This window comes from Brassica rapa, chromosome A02 (genome assembly GCF_000309985.2).
Source record: "Brassica rapa cultivar Chiifu-401-42 chromosome A02, CAAS_Brap_v3.01, whole genome shotgun sequence".
Classification (NCBI taxonomy): domain Eukaryota; kingdom Viridiplantae; phylum Streptophyta; class Magnoliopsida; order Brassicales; family Brassicaceae; genus Brassica; species Brassica rapa.
Genome location: NC_024796.2, coordinates 2865973 through 2885042, shown reverse-complemented (window position 1 = coordinate 2885042; position 19070 = coordinate 2865973). Strand labels below are relative to the sequence as shown.

General features: G+C 36.7%; 4 protein-coding genes across 5 annotated transcripts; 2 read left to right on the top strand and 2 right to left on the bottom strand.

Moving 5' to 3' along the window:
- The first annotated feature begins 4 nt into the window (after window positions 1-4).
- LOC103850990 (ribosome biogenesis protein WDR12 homolog) lies at window positions 5-3325 on the top strand. Of its 2 annotated transcripts, XM_009127808.3 has the most exons (13): window positions 5-252; window positions 363-451; window positions 551-657; window positions 949-984; window positions 1065-1150; window positions 1256-1314; window positions 1397-1507; window positions 1606-1728; window positions 2168-2420; window positions 2510-2646; window positions 2740-2775; window positions 2859-2957; window positions 3094-3317. In XM_009127808.3, exons 1-12 carry the CDS (start codon window positions 96-98, stop codon window positions 2949-2951), a joined length of 1287 nt encoding a protein of 428 aa, XP_009126056.1. In that variant the 5' UTR covers window positions 5-95; the 3' UTR covers window positions 2952-2957; window positions 3094-3317. The 2 variants fall into 2 exon arrangements, with proteins under 2 accessions (XP_009126056.1, XP_033140086.1); XM_033284195.1 differs by having other exon boundaries at window positions 2859-3325.
- Window positions 3326-3577: 252 nt separating this feature from the next.
- On the bottom strand, window positions 3578-5924 carry LOC103850989 (expansin-A23). Its single transcript, XM_009127807.2, has 2 exons — window positions 4857-5924; window positions 3578-4383 (listed from the first exon to the last, which is right to left on the bottom strand). The coding sequence occupies exons 1-2, from the start codon at window positions 5002-5004 to the stop codon at window positions 3770-3772; spliced, it is 762 nt and encodes a 253-aa protein (XP_009126055.1). The 5' UTR covers window positions 5005-5924; the 3' UTR covers window positions 3578-3769.
- Window positions 5925-6648: 724 nt separating this feature from the next.
- Window positions 6649-7440, bottom strand: LOC103851241. The gene has a single exon (XM_033284105.1). It carries the CDS (start codon window positions 7438-7440, stop codon window positions 6649-6651), a length of 792 nt encoding a protein of 263 aa, XP_033139996.1.
- Window positions 7441-8859: 1419 nt separating this feature from the next.
- Window positions 8860-18697, top strand: LOC103850988 (sister chromatid cohesion protein SCC2). The gene is made up of 28 exons (XM_009127806.3): window positions 8860-9352; window positions 9866-9975; window positions 10269-10519; window positions 10594-10690; window positions 10773-11026; window positions 11304-11411; window positions 11533-11644; window positions 11837-11933; window positions 12010-12196; window positions 12308-12739; window positions 12815-13320; window positions 13392-13602; window positions 13677-13727; window positions 13838-13996; window positions 14088-14255; window positions 14367-14666; window positions 14743-14892; window positions 15092-15261; window positions 15441-15549; window positions 15840-16001; window positions 16085-16189; window positions 16279-16512; window positions 16594-16727; window positions 16814-17098; window positions 17176-17587; window positions 17710-17802; window positions 17901-18026; window positions 18123-18697. The coding sequence occupies exons 1-28, from the start codon at window positions 9084-9086 to the stop codon at window positions 18354-18356; spliced, it is 5526 nt and encodes a 1841-aa protein (XP_009126054.1). The 5' UTR covers window positions 8860-9083; the 3' UTR covers window positions 18357-18697.
- The last annotated feature ends 373 nt before the right edge of the window (window positions 18698-19070 follow it).

Below are 19070 nucleotides of genomic sequence, written 5' to 3'. Positions count from 1 at the left end.
TTAGTCAGTTTGCTTAAACCCTTGTCGAATTAGAAACACTAGTTTTGTCTCCCTTCTTCTTCCTTGTCTGCTACTGTAGAATTTTAGAGGCGAAGATGGATGGAGAAGGAGAAGATGCATCGAAAGTAATTCACGTGAAGTTCGTGACGAAGCTTTACCCTCCGTTCAAAGCTCCGGTTAGCTCCGTCGTCATCCCTTCAAATGTCACTCGTCTCGGTCTCTCTTCCATCGTCAACTCTCTCCTCACTCTCGGTAGACTTCTCTCTCTCTCTCTATGCACTTTGTTGATTACTTGTGGTTCGTTGGTCTTGTCTTTTAAACTTTGTTTAATCAAATCCAAATTTGGTTTGTGGTATGAACAGAGAAACCTGAGGCATTTGACTTCTTGATCGATGGGGAGCTTATTCGAATGTCGCTTGAACAGTTTCTTCTCGCCAAGGGAATCTCAGCGGTAATGTATTTTTAATTCCTAATCACGTAGCCACTAAACACAGCGAGTTGGTGTTTGATAATCTTTCGTACTTGATTTAAACGTGGGTTGTTCTTGCAGGAACGAACTCTTGAAATCGAGTACATAAGGGCTGTTGCACCACGCAAGGAGGAGAAACCTTCATTGCATGATGATTGGGTCAGTGCCGTTGATGGTTCTTCTCCCAGGTAACTTCTTTTGCTATGTGTCTACTGCAATTACTAATGTGATGTAGGAGGGTCCTCCTACATGTTTTACGATTTTTTTCCTCTCTCTTTTATATCAATAATTTAGTTTAGAATGCCATATCGCTGTTGTTGGGATTATTATTCACCTGCTGCTTATTTTTTTTTGCTTAAAATTAAATAAATTAGGGTCATCCATTAATTGTTATGAATTTAAAGGATATTAATCATTTGTTATTGTCTGTAAACATTATGTAAGTGGATGTCCTGACCTCTGTTCTTGTCATTTTGTAGGTTCATTTTGACTGGATGCTATGATGGTTTAGGAAGGTATGCATCTGCTTATGTCTTTTCATATTGCTGTCAACATTTGCAAGAATCTTATATTTTTAAGCTTTTCTTCTGATAAGGATATGGAGCTCTCCTGGATCGTGTACACACATTTTAGAAGGCCACACTGGTGCAATCTCCTCTGTTGCTTTTGTTAACTCCCAAGGTATGAGCACAGCATTAGAAATCTATACTTTGAGTTCACCTTAATCGCTCATATAATATCACTTCCTTGCATTTAATAGTTTATCTTATTATTTGTCCCATCCAGGTGGAGAAAGTGTTACTGTAGCAACCGCCTCTAAAGATCGGACATTGAGATTGTTTAAGGTATAACATGGATGATAAATATATAACCAAATGTAAATGTTCCGGTTAACTGAAGTCGTCTCTTCTTTTTGTATAAATAAAGGTTGATACAGCTGAATCTGGTGACTCTACTACAAGAGTCAGGGCTTACAAGATATTGCGTGGGCACAAGGCGTCAGTGCAAAGTGTTGTAGCGGAGAAACACGGGAACATGGTTTGCTCTTTCCCCCCTTGCGCTTAACTTGTGTTTTCTTGATAGTGAAAGTACTTTTTTATTTTTATCATACTCACCTGCTGTATATTGTAATTTAGGTTTGCTCAAGTTCATGGGATTGCACGATCAATTTATGGAACACTGATGAGTCTGAGTCAGAGTTGTCAGTATCAGGGAAGAAAAGAAAAGGGAATAATCAGGCCGAGGAGGCTCAATTAGAGGTACCCTCAATAAAATTCTGGATGATATGCATTAGGCCTGCAGAACTGCGGAACTGACCCGAACAGTTCGGTTCGGTTTTCGGTAGTCGGTTAGTTTGGTTTGAAAAAAAAATTCCAAACAGTACCAATCCTAACCGAAATTCGGAAGTGAACTAACAGAAATCCGAAATGAAATAACCCAAATTAACCAAAACTAACCGCACAGCCAAAAACTTGGGTAAAATTTTGTGAAACCAAACTAACCCAAAAACAGAACCAAATTTCTTTTTGGTTCACTTTGGTGAGATTTCGATCGATCTGAACTAACCGAATAAACCAAACCGCAGGCCTAATTATGCACTCTTTTGTCTCCTCTTCAGATCAAGAGGAAGAAACTGTTGTGTGTTTCTCTCAGTTGAAGTATCTAATTGCAATTTTGGATATTGAAATTTTGTTACAGGGAGAGGCGGTGACTACATTTATTGGACACACACAGTGTGTCTCATCAGTTGTTTGGCCAGAGGAAGATGTGATTTATTCCTGTTCATGGGACCATTCTGTAAGGAGATGGGATGTTCCAACAGGGAAAGATACTCTGAACTTGTACTGTGGAAAAGCGCTCAACACGGTTGATGTTGGCGGTGAAGGTTCTGCACTTGTAGCTGGTGGTGGTTCAGATCCAGTTCTTAGAGTATGGGATCCTCGTAAGCCTGGTGAGAAATCTATAATAAGAACATACACAAGATTCATAAACTCTAACAATTTAATTACACGGTTGATTTAACTCTCTGCGTTTCTGTAGGAACATCTGCTCCCGTGTTTCAGTTCTCTTCACATTCGTCGTGGATATCCGCCTGTAAATGGCACGAAAGCTCTTGGTTTCACTTGCTCTCAGCTTCCTATGATGGCAAAATCATGCTCTGGGATCTCAGAACCGCTGTAATAACACACACACACACACGCATACACTCCTTTCCCTAATAATGTGATGTTTTCCTTCTTTGAAACTAATATTCTTCCTTGATTTTGCAGTGGCCTTTGTCAGTGATCGACACACATAAGGATAAGGTAAAAGCAGCACACGATCTTTTCTTCTCTCTCCTAACTTCTTTTTCGTTACTCAAACAGTGCAAAATATTGGTTTTGTTAAGGTTTTATGTGCGGACTGGTGGAAAGGAGACAGTGTAGTGAGCGGAGGAGCTGACTCTAACCTTCGAATCTCTTCCGGAATCTCAATTTCTTAATAAAAGGTCTGAAAACCCCGAAATCTTTCGACTATTTTCTTACATGGAATGTTGTTGAAACAAAACTGTACTCAGTTTCTTATAAAGGTGTGAATTCTAAAAGCTTTCGACTATTTGTTTTCTTATATCTAATGTGGTAAAGAAAGAGCAAGATGATGGATCAAAGGATTCCGATCCTGGAATGAGACTGTTGTAAGTTCTGCTAGAGAAAGCTTACTGAAGATTTTGTATACTCTTTTCATGTTTTGAAATGTTTGATTCTGGTGGGAATTAATGTTATTTTGTATTGTTTAAGAGTACTGATTATTATTATTTTTTAAATTGAATTTACTTGTTTTGTATGCCATATGAATAGCAGTTAAGTTATAAATTGATGCATCAGCTGAATATAAGACGAGAAAGAAGAAGAAAATTAGGACTACTAATCTTATTGTAAGGAATACTTGTCCATGCGACATCTATTTACTATTTATAACTTTTTATTCTTGGACAAATTGGCACCAATTTGTTGCATAAAAGACTTTTATTTCATTTTGACGTTTCGGGAAAAAAACAAAATACAAAACAACCATTTTAAATATCATTTAAAACTTTTTCAAGCATGTAGTCATAATTAATAATTAATTAACATATAATGGACTAGTAAAATCTTATTGTAAGGAACCGTATGTATAAAATATTCTTTGTGAATGGTGTACATTGTAAAGACTGGAAATAAATTAATTATTCTTATTAATTATTTTAGTCACTATTTAAAACCATTAAAGATACAATATTTTTTCCTAAAGATAGACACTAAAAACAAAGGAGTTTTCCAACTAAAAATTAATCTTGCCATCATAAGTTTTATCAAACTGCCAATTAGATGGAGCAACATTATTAAACTTTAAACGTTTCCCATCACTTGTAGCAACCAAAAACGACAAACTCTGTCCGGTTAACACCGTATTCGTATCCCAAACCTGTCCCCAATTCCTCGTCATCTGAATCCAACCAGTCTTCGAACCTTTCACCTTAACCTCAACCACAACACCCACACGTCCAACGTTGAAAACAGTAACCATCAAGAAATAAGGATTTCCAGCTAACTGAAACTTGACACCACTCTTTTTCGGACACATAACTCGCCTGTACTTCACCGGAACGATCCCTGCTTTGTACTTAGCGATCTTGAGAAAGATCGGTAGCGAAAGATCGAAATGTTTCCGTGGTGGATTGCACCAACTACCATCTCTGTAGTTCGGTGGGCACCAGTTAGTAGCTGTAACGCGTATAGGTCTTGCTCCTTTGATGCATGACTGTGGAGCGTTGACGCATATGATCTCATAGCATGCACCGCACGTGGTTCCGTTGTTGAACAAAGCTGTGCTTAGAGCCGCTGTCGCTAAGCCGTAGGATTGCTCGAAGAGACTGCCGTATCCACACGCTCCTTCTGGTTACGTTGGTTGATACATAAACAGACCAATGACCAATGAAATACCATATGTTATATTAATAATAAAATAACTGCATGCACACACACAAATCACGAATGATTGTATCTCCAACTATATTCTATTTTTACTCTAAAATAAAATTTTGAACAAAATCTCTTACAATCCTACTCCATTCTCCATTTCATAATGTGGTAAAAAATGAAATTACTCAAAAAATGAAATAATTATTTTATTTTTACTCTATTTTATTCTTATCAGTTCCATTATGGAACTATTCTTTTAAATGCGAAAAATGAAATGATACATTGTATATGCTCTTAAGTTGCTTGATTTATAAAACATACCCCTTCAACAAATTCAGTTTTTCTTCTTCTAAACCATATATTTTAATTTTGAATTACTCACTAGCATTTCTAACAAGTGAAAAGAAACTGAAGTAAAGAAATTTCGATAAATAAAAAAGACATACGCATAGTTTCTTCACCCTTCCTGCCCCCGTAAAAAGTGGCATGAGCATCGACCCATCCGTTTTCGGCATTAGTGGCAGCACTGGTGCTCATGAGTTGGTGACACACGATGGTCAATAACACTATAACCACCGTAAAACTACGAGCCATTTATGTAGGCCAACGTAACTAGTATAATAGAGGAGACGATCAAACAGAGAAGATATTAGATATGTGAAAATGTCAAAGTAAAAAGAAGTGTTTTAGAGCATCTCCAATGTATATCTCTATATTTTTCTCTACACTAGACATCTTTATTCTAGAATTAAAATTAATTCAATGTATGTCTTTATAATAAAATTTCTCTATTTTAGAGAAAATATGGAAGAAAGTAACTTTTTATCTCTAAATCTAAAGGTGAAAATAACATATATTTATATTTTCCTCTATAAATAGAAGAACTCTATTATAAATGCATACATTGGAGCAAATCCAACTTTATAATAGAGTTTTTCTATTTTGAAATAAAATATAGAGATAAAAATAGAGGTGAGTTAGAAATGGTCTAATGTAAAGATGATAACGTAGAAACCATTTAATTATATCTAGCTCGTTTAAGAAAAAATATGTATTGTTTTAGAAAATCTCAAAAGTATATAATATATAAAAATAGAATGTTCTAAATTTAGATTTTGTACACGTGGACATGCAAAGATCTACTTAATATTACTGCTGATTACTTCTAATTAAGGAGTACTTTTTCACAAACCAATTTCCTAGTTTCTTATTTTTGCTTTCCTTGAACAATTTGGCTTGCAAAACCTCAACTTTTTTTTCCATCCCCTAAACATTATTTGCCAAGTGATTTTAACACATGTTATTTTTACAATCACTTTCGCTAGATAAATATAACATAACATACTAAAATTGATTACATGACTTATAACTAAATGTGACATGGACACATTTAATGATTATTTATATTTATGGTAAACTCTTTAGAATATAGTATTAATTATAGATCATCATTAAAGTAAATCTATTCAAATATGACATTAAATAACATAATAATAAATCTATTCATCATTGGAAATATTATTTATTTCTATTTTTACAATTATACAATTTTATTACTAGAAAAGGATTTTCATTTTTTTGTTACAATTTTTTTAAAGAATTTTTTTAAACGCAATATTATTAGATTCTCTTATATATCTATAAATTTTAGAAATATTGTTTGGTTATACTCTTTAAAAAATTTACAACTTTTATATCAATTTTTTTTATTAATTTTATCCAACTTGATTTAATATATTTTATCCAATAGAAATAGATAAAAATTCTATCTAAGATTATAATTTGAAATATATACATATCTATTTTTAAATATAAATTTTTTAAACATTTTTATTTTATCATAATTTTATGTTTACTTAAATCAAAATATTAAAAAGAACATAATAAAATATAAAATAATAAGAAAATTTTGTTATCTATTAATATAATTTAAACTTGTTTATTTATCACTGCACATGGTGCACTAAACACCTAGTTTGGACGTTAAATGAAAAGTAGAGGTGTAAATAACTGTTTTTCCTCAAATCTGAGACATTCCCTAAAACAGGTAATCAAAATCAGCCTATAATGGACTAATCTTATCATAGCCACTATAAAACATAACGCTGGGTTGCATAATCAGTTTTTTTTTGATGAAATGTGAAATTTATTGATAAGAGTAAAATAATAGGCATTTACAAAAGAATATGGAAACTATATGAGTAGGCTATACAAATAAGCAATACTTTATGAAAAAACCTATGTCCTGTCAAATACTTCAAGCCAATGTTGAAGCAGTCCAGCAAACCGGTGAACCGGCCCATAACGAAGAGAGCTGATCCTGTTCCGTATGGCTTTATCAACGATCCGGATAGCTTGGTCCACCGTACGAAAGCCTCTCTGGTGTCTGCGCTCATTACTCTCCTTCCACATATAGTAAACACAAGTCTGGAACACCATTTTCAGTAGGATCTTATCCATAAGCTGAAGATTATTGTTAGTAACAAACTGCAGAGTAAGCGACCAGTCTGGATTGATCCTTCTGCCACACAAACTGCCTGCTAGTCTATCCCAAACAGAGTATGTGTAAGGGCAAGCAAAGAAGACGTGATCCCTTGTCTCATCCCACTCACCACACATCACACACCCTTGCTGAATGCCCCACGTCCGCATACGGTCTCCTGTAGAAAGTATGTTCTTAACAGCCAGCCAGACAATGAAGGAGTATCTAGGGACTCCTTGAGTGAACCAGACACATTTACTCCAAGGTACAGTGGCCTTTCTCACACGTATCTGATCCCATGTTCGAACCGATGAGAACTGCGCTTTATAAGTGTCCTCTGCATGTTTCCAAAGAACCTTATCCCTCCCCTGATCTTCCTGCGGCACCTGAATATTCTGGATACTCTCATATAAAGCATGAAAGTGACGACTACGCTGGCCTCGAATGTTCCAGCGAGATTGAGCAACTGCATCAATAACTCGAGCATTCCGAGCTACTCCAAGGTAACAAGTACCTACAGCGCCAGTAATATCAATAAGCCTGCCCATCTGCAGCCAATCATCAAACCAGCCAGTTTAATCACACTGATCTTTTGTTATATGCTATGAGTTTTAAACATTATATCTTTCTTATATATATATTATATTATGAAATGTATCAGGGCAAAAAGAAGTAGCAAGTCCATACCATTATAAAACTCGTAAATTACACATATTACATGTAGGATCTCTATTGGCAATTCATCATCTTTCACATAAAGCCTAATTCAGGAAAGTAAATGGAACTAATTATCTTTCAAATATTACATGGCAAATCTCATAAATATTTTATTTTTAGTTTCTGTCAAAAGATAGCATTCAAAGAAATTTTTTAAAATAGTTTTTATTAATAAATTATCATATATTCCAAATTTCAATCCTGACCCATAGATAATAGACCCAAAATTTAACCACTTAACATTAAGCTAAATTGTATACATATCTTTTAAATTTTAACGAATGCTATTTTGCAAAAAAAAAATTTAGTCAACTATTCATATAATCAAACCAAGTTTTGATCGGAAGATGAAATATTTAGGATAGCAACTCTATCCTACTATGTTGGTTTGTTAAAAAAGCAGTTCATATATAAACCAATATAAACTTTAAATATACTAGGAGAAAAACTAAACACATAATCTTATATTATTATTAAATAAATAAAACACATAATCTTATATATCTTAATCGGGATTCGTTCGACTTTGATTTGAGTCTATTCAAATTTCAGATTTTAAAGCTTATAAATTTAAACCTTATTCTTAACATTGCGGGTTTGGTTTGGATATCCATTTAAATTATGTAAGCAATCGAAAATTTAAAATATATCTTAAATTCTAAAAATCCAAAACTTAAATAATATAAAAATTTATATTTAAATAATGCAAAAATAAATATTTAAAACTAAAATAAAAGAAAATTGGATTTATTTGGAAATTATGACAGAAAACATGTTTTTAAATATTTCCGGTGTTTTGAGTATTTTAGGGTATCCGAAATATTTGGTTCGAGTCGGGTTTGAATCTACTTCTTCCTATATTAAATTGTATATCTAATCACATATTGATCAATTTTGGTTTAGCTTCAGTAATACTCTTCCGATCAGGTTCGATTCGGTTTTTTGGATCTTAATATTTTGCTCTGCTCTATCATTTATGATAAAAAAAATTGTAAAAACAAAATTTGACCAAAGCAAGACATAGACAATGTATTACTTTGTTTCAGTTTTTAACTTTTTAAAATAAACTAAAACAAATGAAAGATATGTCAATGCTTATTTAAATAAAATTATATAAAAACTTAAAATATATAACTATAGATAGAAATTATAATTTATAATAAACTAAGTTTTGTAAAAAAAGATAATCCCGCTTTTTAAAAATGCGGATCAAAATTTAGTAATTTATTAAATCAGGAAAAATTACAGTGCGAAGATGTCTTCTTACTTTCCCCGCCAATTGCATCTCTCTCTCTCTCTCTCTCTCTCTCTATCTCCCCTAATTCTTTTTTTTAATACAATCTAGGGCTCAAAATCTCTCTTATGACTGATAAAACTTCCTCCAAATCCCCTCAAAATCCACCGTTCATCCTCGCAACGTCCTCGAAATCTGATATCTACAAACCCTAATTTTCGAATCCACCTCGATCCGAAGATGAGCAATCCCAGCAGCTCCGGATTGGGTTCAACTTCGAGTTTGACTCAGTTCGGGATCGGTTTGGCTAATACGGCGCAGTCGGATGTTGCTTCTCACTTGCCGCTACCTTCCCTCCCCATATTCTGCGGCGCGGCTCAACCTGGCGAGCTCAAGCTCTTCGATGAGGTTGCCGAAGGTAGTGGCTACAGGTCGTTGAATCGCGCTGAGATTCTCTCGCAATCTAGGAGAATCGCGAAGATGCTTGAAGAAACTGACGTTTCTTACCTGTAAGTGAATCTATCTCGTCTTCATTCCTTCAGACTCGAAAATCGGAAACTAGTTAGAGCGATTCCTCGATTGGATTGGTGAAATCATGTGCGATTTGGCTGGGAATCTTAGATGTGAAAGTAATGATTCGTTGCTGATATTGTAAGTAGACTGTCTTGTGTGTTCGCATCTGGATTTAGAAGGTATTAGATCAGATAATTTATGAAAAGTAATTGTGACTGCAATGAATCATCTTGTTGTTTCGTTGGCCCTTGTTGCTTTGATGAATTGGATAAGTTTGCATCTACAGGTTTTGGCAATTTTTCTAGTGAAGCGAGCAGTAACATTTGGTTATGTGCGGGTTAAATTCACGGCTAAACTTGATTTAAGTATCTTTCCCTCAAATGTGGTAGAGTAGTTGTGTGGAGAAAATGTGCTTATTTTAGGTTTGTGGAGAATTCTGCCAAGGTAAAGTTCTTTTCATGATTGTAGTAGAGCTCACCAACGTATTTCTCTGTGATTTAATTTTGCAGGGATCTTAGGAACGAGGCTAGGGAGCTCAACTGTAATTCTGAGGAGCCTTTTCAGTTATATGACCAAGTTTTACGATGCAATCCTGGAGCATTTGAGTATGCTATCCCTGGTAAATGAAATCTTCTCATTTTTTCCCTTTTTTGTCTGAACTGTAGGGTGTTACAGATTTTGAGAAAAAATATTGAAAATGTTTTGGGAAAGATACCTTTAGTGCTTGATGCTAGCAGTATCTTCCTTCCTTTTCCACCCCATTCAGCTGGTAGTGAACCTCTATGCTAGGCTTAACTTGTACTGAGCTTTAATAGTTGTTTGGTTGCTCTGGGAAAACTTGTTATTGCGCCAGTGTTTGATAGAATTAATATGTTTGTGTTTATTATTTGCTCTAACTTTCAAGTTTATCAGGTCCGACCTGTGATCCAGTCTGTACCAGTGAAGAGCCTCAACAGAGAACTTCCGAGCCAAGTGTTCCTGTCAAGATTCAACGACAGGCAGATCATCATTTACCTAGGAGTATCCAGCCTGAACCTGTGAAAAGGGTATTACGATCAAAACATGTTGAAAATCATAGTTGGCATCCTGAACCTTTGATAAACCAGTCACCACGAGATGATATTGCAACTCATGACTCTCGACCTGAAACGATCACCATGAATGTAAGATCGTCATCACAATCTTCCTCTATAGTGGGTTTCTTCTGTGCCGTGGACATAACTGAATTAACTTGCAGGATTCTGCTTCCAAAAAGTCAACGGGCAAGAAGAAACGTAAAGATGGCGCTGGCCCTGGTGCGTCTTCAGTTCAGCCAGATTCATCTGTGCTTCAAGGTCTGTTTTGTCCCTTTTTCCTTGTTTTCTTTGCAGTTACCCCTACCAACTAAATAATAATAGTTTTCTAATGCTTGTTTAGAGTCCATCGTAAATAGCTTTTGTGAGATGCTGGAGGACTTCTGTGGCAAAGCTGAAGTCCCTGGTGATGATAGGAATGAAGCAGAGTGGTCGTCAGTGCCTGTTGATGAAATTCGTGTTCTTGTAACTGAATTGATGACTATAAGGTCAAAAATGCTTTTGCATGTGGTACCTGTTGATATTCTATCGAGGTTATTGCACACTCTGGATCATCAGATACATAGGGCCGAAGGCTTGTCCATTAATAGTGAGCATGTGAGTAATTTTCTGTTCGGATCTCTCTATATGCGCCTCTCTTGCTTTACATGGGATCGATTTCATGTTGCGCTCGACGCATGGACTATTTTATCGAACAATTTAGCTTTCAATCAAAGGTGTTCTTTCTGTGTTTGAAGTATATTTTCTTGGACTTGCAAGAATGCATTAATGTCTAGCTCTTTTTCTCTGTTAAGTTATCACGTTTAGTTTTATGAAAGTGGCAAATATGTATTTTTCTTTTTAGCTAACATTTCCTGGTGCAAAAACATTTCAGTCAGATTCAGATTCATTGGAGTTGGTTCTTGGTGCCCTTGAGTCGATCCATGTATCGCTTGCAGTGATGGCCAACAGTGATATGCCAAAGCAGCTCTACAAGGAAGAGGTGATTGCTTCTTAAGTGTTTTTTTTCGCGGGAATCTGTTTATCTTTATGCTTCTCTGGACACTGCTACGTTTCACCATTTTAAGTGACTCAATTTCTATTTCTGTATTCTTTTCAATCAGGTGATTGAGAGAATTCTGGAGTTTTCTAGGCATCAAATGATGGCTGTTATGTCTGCTTATGATCCATCATACCGCAGCGCAAGTAAACCCGCAGATAATGTTGCATTTGAAGGTTGTTTTCCGAATTACTTTGGAAGTTGGATTTTCTGTGCTTATTCTGTTCGAATGCATGGCATGTCATTCACAATATCTGAAACTTTAGTATCATCCTGGTTTGTTAGCATAAAGATTGTCCATTGCGACTGCACAGGTTATTCTAATTACACAATCTTGACATAGAAGTATATGCCACATGCTTTTCTAGGGGATGATGATGATGATCTTGATCCTGACATGGGCTCAGCCAGTAAAAGGCGGCGCACAGGAAAAAGTGGCAAAGTGAAGAAGTCGGCAGTGAACAGGTTTACTGATTAATACCCCACCATTTTTTGTATATTAGTTGCACGCATGTTCACATCTGATATCTTTGTTTCGTAGGATCACTGGAACAGTGAATACCGCACTACAGAAACTTTGCACTATTCTTGGCTTACTCAAGGAGCTGTTGTTGGTAGAAAGGTTGTCTGACAGTTGCATTTTACAACTGTTGAAGACAAGTGTGACAACATTTATGGTGGAAAATATCCAACTTCTGCAGCTTAAAGCAATTAGCTTAATCGGTGGTGTAAGACTTTCCACGTACTCCACATCTTTGCTGTGTATTTTGTTTTAAAAGATCGGCGTCTTCACGTCAGGAATGGTCTTTGAATGTTGTTAAATGTCAACTTTATTGCAGATATATAATTCATATCCTCAACACCGAACATATGTGATAGATGAGTTATCTCAATTGCTCTGGAAGCTACCTTCCTCAAAACGAGTGTTGAGAGCCTACCATCTACCTGATGAAGAACAAAAGCAGATTCAAATGGTCACTGCTTTGCTCATTCAGTTGGTTCACAACAGCACAAGCCTTCCTGAAACCCTGAGACAGGCTTCCAGTGCAAACGCCATACTGGAGAATCCAGTTGATGTCGGCTACCTAACTAAATGTCATGAGGCGGCTACAGAAACATGTTGCCTTTTCTGGACTCGTGTCCTTGGACGACTTGCCAGTTTAAAGGCTCAGGATGCTTCTGAGATAAAAGTGATGACTGAGAACATTGTTAATGATCTACTGACTGCATTGAATCTTCCTGAATATCCATCAGTTTCTCTTATTCTTGAGGTAAATGTATTGTGTTACTTTGTTTGCTTTAGTTAGTCGGTGCATATTTCCACTCTGACAGGTAAACTCTTGCAGGTTCTCTGTGTCATACTGCTGCACAATGCAGGGTTGAAATCAAAAGATGTCTCTGCCCGGTCAATGGCCATTGACTTACTAGGTATAATTGCTACCAGGTTGAAACAAGATGCTGTCCTCTGCAGTGAAGACAGATTTTGGACATTACTAGAATCAGAAAGTGAAGGTAGAGTTGACCAAGTTGGCACAAAAGATTGCGCTCTTTGTTTAGGTAAAAGGGCTGGGAACTTATTGATCTGTCAAATTTGTCCAAGGCGGTTTCATGCTGGCTGTTTGGGTTTAAAGGAAGTAGACATCCCAAGTCGAAATTGGCACTGTCCGTTTTGCGTATACAAGAGGCAACTTCTTGTACTGCAGTCTTACTGTAAGACGGACACCAAGAGTGGTAAGGTTGAGTCAGAAGAAGATCCAAATATGATTACACAGACAGAAGTTGTGCAACAGATGCTCCTGAATTATCTTCAGGATGCTGGATCTGCTGATGATGCGCATACTTTCATTTGCTGGTTTGTTCCTGACTCCTTTCACACTAATTTTGTAATATATGTGGGTTTTATATGGAAGGAACTTTGTGCAGGTTTCATCTGTGCCTTTCGTATAAAGATGTTCCAAAATCTCAGGAAAAATTCAAATATTACATTGCTAGATTGAAAGCAAAGTCAATAATCCGTAACTCTGGAGCAACTACGTCGTTCTTGACAAGAGATGCTATAAAGAAGATTACTTTAGCTCTTGGACGAAATAGTTCCTTTTCCAGAGGATTTGATAAGATTCTACACATGCTCCTGGTTAGTGAAAGGTTTTATACGCATTTTACCTTTATTCGAGTTTCCCTCGTTTTCTAACTGTGTGTTTTTTTCAGGCTAGTTTAAGAGAGAACTCTCCCATTATTAGGGCTAAAGCTATGCGAGCAGTAAGTGAGCAAAGTGTTATTACACATAATCATTACTGTTTGTGGGTAAAATCAGAATACAGATATGCTATTCTAGCGATGATAATACATTCTGGTATTGATCATAACAGGTTAGTACAATTGTTGAAGCTGATCCAGAGGTACTGTGCGATAAGCGTGTTCAGTTGGCTGTTGAAGGAAGGTTTTGTGATTCTGCTATATCTGTTAGAGAAGCAGCACTTGAACTTGTTGGTAGGCATATTGCCTCACATCCTGATGTTGGTTCAAAGGTAAATTTACCTTTCCCCATATCATTATTGACATTATCACATTCCCTACTCATGCTGTTTCTTCGCTGACCCAAGTAATTTATTTTTGCAGTATTTTGAGAAGGTCGCCGAGAGGATTAAAGATACTGGAGTGAGTGTTCGAAAACGAGCCATAAAGATCATACGTGACATGTGTACTTCAAATCCCAACTTCTCTGAATTTACAAGTGCATGTGCCGAGATATTATCTCGAATCAGTGATGATGAATCTAGCATCCAGGTAATCCTTGTACTTCAATTTGCATTGCTCTTTGATCTGTCTTGTGCTTATTATTTAGTGTGATATTATACTTAAATACACGGTCTATATTCGATGTTTTGTCACTCGCAGGATCTTGTATGCAAAACTTTCTATGAATTTTGGTTTGAGGAACCTCCAGGGCATCATACTCAATTTACCAGTGATGCTAGCTCCATTCCAGTGGAAGTGGAAAAGAAAACTAAGCAAATGGTTGGGTTGTTAAGGACGACTCCAAATCACCAGCTTCTTGTAACAATTATTAAGCGTGCCCTGGCCCTTGATTTTTTCCCTCAAGCAACCAAAGCTGCTGGTATCAACCCAGTTGCCCTTGCATCAGTACGCAGGCGCTGTGAGCTGATGTGCAAGTGCTTACTGGAAAAAATATTGCAGGTCAACATTAATGTTTTATGTCTGTGCATTGATTGGCTGGTCGAATACCAATATATACCATCCTTTGTTCTGTCAGGTAGAAGAAATGAGCCGTGAAGGAGAGGTTCAAGTGCTTCCTTATGTACTTCTTTTGCATGCTTTCTGTCTGGTGGATCCTGGGCTGTGTACACCGTCTTCAGACCCTACTAAGTTTGTTATCACCCTACAACCATATCTGAAGAGTCAGGTTATATATATAGCTAATCTGCTCAAGATTCTCTTAAGTTTTGTAAAGGAAAGATTCTGTTAGGAGCTATGCTTTATTTTTTTTTGAAAAATTGTGGTACTAATCCTGAGAAGAAATCATCTGAATGAGAGGTGTGTTCGCAATAGTATCTCAAACTTTTCACTGTTGCTAACCTCCATTCATCTTGTATTTGTTGCAGGTTGATAGTAGAATAGGAGCACAGTTACTAGAGAGTATTATATTCATAATCGATTCTGTCCTGCCCTTGATCCGCAAGCTGCCTATTAGTGTCACTGAAGACCTGGAGCAAGATCTAAAGCATATGATTGTTCGGCATTCATTTCTAACTGTTGTCCATGCTTGCGTTAGGTACCATATATATTACTCATTTAACATCATTCATTGCTCTATACAGCGTCTTAGCTTTCACATACGTTCATTTTTATTTGGATGATCACATGTCTTGATGGAAGATGCAGTCAAAAACATCACTCATTTTTTTATGAAACTGCCTTCTATTTGATTAGTGCAACTCTTCAAATTCTCAGGTGTCTCTGTTCTGTGAGTAAATTGATGGGAAAAGGTGTTAGCGTGGTCGAGCATCTTCTTCAGTTCTTTTTTAAGCGGTTGGAGTCCCAGGGGGCTGATAACAACCAGGTGGCTTTTCTTTGAAAAGATCATGCATCAGAAATTTTGTTATTGCTTATCGTTAATTAGATACAAAACTGACTGTCATTTTCCTCGTACTTATAAGATCATTATTCTCTACTGACACTGGTCTCCGTTGTGGTTTTACTGCTTACTGATAGTAATATTTAGATTTCACATATATTTCACTTGAGAGTGAGTGTTGAACGAGTTCAGATATCTGTTATTCTTTACAAGATGCATCTAGCGACAGATTATCCTTAAGCTAAATATTTTTTACAATTTCTTGTCTATTTCAGATTGCTGGGCGGTCCCTTTTTTGTCTTGGGTTGCTTATTCGCCATGGTAACTCTCTTATTAGCACCTCCGGTAGTAGGAGTTTCAATCTCTCTGGCTGTCTCAATTTATTCAAACGACACCTCCGCATGGAAGATTTTGCTTTGAAAGTCAGGTCCCTGCAGGTATAGTACATACAGTGCTAGTCTGTTGCACATTCTCAGTATTTTATTTTGCTAGAATAATGGTGACCTGAAACTTCCTGCAGGCTTTAGGTTTCATTCTGATTGCACGGCCTGAATACATGTTGGAAGAAGACATTGGAAAAATAATCGAGAATACATTATCAGATGAAGCAAACGGACGTATGAAGGTAAACGTGGCCCATATATTTGCGTTTGTCTACATGTTTTGTTCTACGCTTGCATATGGTTACATCTTTTTTTGATGCTCATGATCCAGATGCAAGGATTACAGAACATGTATGATTACCTTATCGATGCGGAAAAACAATTGGGATCAGATAAATCTGTTGATATCACGGTTAACCCAGTTGAGCAAGGTGGACATACTGTACCCGTGGCCGCTGGTGCAGGTGACACCAACATTTGCGGAGGTATTGTGCAGTTGTATTGGGATAAGATATTAGGTAGATGCTTGGACTGTGATGATCAAATTCGCCAGATTGCTCTCAAGGTTTGCCTTTTTTACATTAGGTAATATTTGCTTGTCTCTCTTAGCTATTGTGTGAAGTAATGAGATATATATGTCCCGCAGATAGTGGAAGTCGTGCTACGTCAAGGTCTTGTTCATCCTATTACATGTGTTCCTTATTTGATTGCCCTCGAGACAGATCCGCTCGAGGCCAACCAAAAGCTGGCCCATCATTTACTAATGAATATGCATGAGAAGTAATCCTCTGACTAGATATTAGCATTTTTTACATTTTTCGTTCATCAAGTGTTGGCGCACTAACACCTCTAGACATTTCCATCAGGTATCCGGCTTTTTTCGAAAGCCGTCTCGGTGACGGACTTCAAATGTCGTTTATCTTCATGCAATCCATCAGCCAGGTCTATTCAGAATCAAATCAAAATCCTCAGCAGAAGTGTTCGGGGAAGAATGATCATACTAGTAGCTCTCTCACACAAGCTAGACTTGGAGTCTCTAGGATCTACAAGCTTATCCGTGGCAACAGGATTTCTCGAAACAAATTTATGACTTCTATCGTTCGCAAGTTTGATAATCCAACCTGGAGCGGCTCGGTTATATCCTTCCTGATGTAAGTATACGCTGCTATGAAAAACTTCACCGTCTCTGTGGTAAATAAACACTAAAATTGTCTGTCTCTCTATACAGGTATTGCACTGAAACCCTTGCTTTACTTCCATTCACAACACCTGATGAGCCGCTCTATCTCGTGTATTCCATAAACCGAGTTATACAAGTCAGGGCTGGTGCAATCGAGTCAAATTTGAAGGCTCTGTTACATAAAGATTCCGCAAAGACTCAGCATGGAAATGGAACGTACCAACAAGATTCGACTCCTGCAAATATTCACATGATGGATTTGAACACAAGAATTCAAGAAGAACATACGCATTGGAATTCCTATGGCCATTCGACTCCAATTGATCTTAATGGAGTAGTGTACCAAGATCCCAGGGATCAGTTTATTTCATATCAAACCCATTATGGCGAAGCAAATGTGCACAAGATGACCTCATCTGATCCTCCTGAATTATCCACCGATGATTTGCAGAAAATTAAGGTAGCCTTCATATCTCTTTCGCTATTGATGCTTAGAGTGCTAAAATTCGGGTTCTTTTTGTTTGAATTTTACATATGGCGTTTTGTGTTCTAATGAAAGTCTTTCTTTTGGTACACTTTCAGGTTGATTGCTTATCAGCAATAGCTTTACAACTACTTTTGAAGCTCAAGAGATACTTAAAAGTCACGTACAGCTTAAATGATGAACGGTGCCAAGTACAAATTCTGTCTCTCCTCTCCTCCTTTTTAGATATAACTCTCTTTTTCTCCTTCAACTTGTTCACCTAAAACGTGATTAAAAAAATATATCTCAGGCCTATTCTCCAACGGAACCCTTGAAGCCAGGAGATCCTCTGTCCAGACAAAACGTTGCCTTTGACCTCAGCGATACGCGCACTGACTTACCTTCAACCTATCAAGACTTGGTTCTGAGATATCAGGTCAAAACCCTACTAAGATTTCACCGTTATATTTTTATTCATGTCTCTAAAATCTAAATCCATAAATAACCATATCCGTTAATAAACTCTTTGCAGGAGTTTAAGAACGCGATGAGAGAAGATACACTTGACTACACCATTTACTCATCAAACGTCAAGAGAAAACGCCCAACGCCAAGAAAAAGCTCAAGATCTGCAAAAAAAGCAGTGGCCTACAATGATGATGATGATGACGAGGATGATGATGACAGAGGTTGGAATGGAGGAGGAGGAAGGGGTATGACTGCTCGGAGACTAAATTACAGCACCAGAAATAGCAACAGAAGGTAAAAGTCAGATGGCACTTTTGCTCATGTCATACATTATTACTGTGTACATAAAGCAGCAAACAAAAAGAAAATTCAAAACCGCTGTTTTTTTTAGGATATCTTAACCAATGTACAGTATGGTTTAGGAAGACCACGAACGAATTGGAACCGTTATATGTAACCTTTTGTTAGAATGAAAAGAAGAAAAAAAATCTAAGTAGAGAAGAAGACCAGAATTGGGGAGTAATGGATGTTTTGATCTTTGGTTGGTATTCATTCACTTGTTGCTATTGTTTTGTTCACACACACTGGTCTTTTTTTATTCCTCACAATTTTTAGGATGCCCACCCCATATATTGTTTTTATAAAATTTATTTGTTTGTTATTGTTTGAGAACTGTATTGAGATACTACTACGAATTGAGGTGTTGCAATCTGTTGGTGGTGAAGAGTATATATAACATGGTTTTTTGTGAGAAAAGGTTAAAACGTAGACCATGTTTGTAACTAATCGACCTGCAACCATTTTTCATCATTTTGCGACTTTATTGCAACAATCAATCTGAGCTTGCACAAATTAAAAGGGTTAATCGCTTAGTGATCTGAATTAACGACTTGTAGTTAATTAATAACCACTCGCACATAAACTGTGACTTGTGATAGCAGTTGCAAGGTCCCAGTGACTGTCAATTGAACAGGGTCGAGATAGTTTATAAGAAAAAGCATTTACAACCATG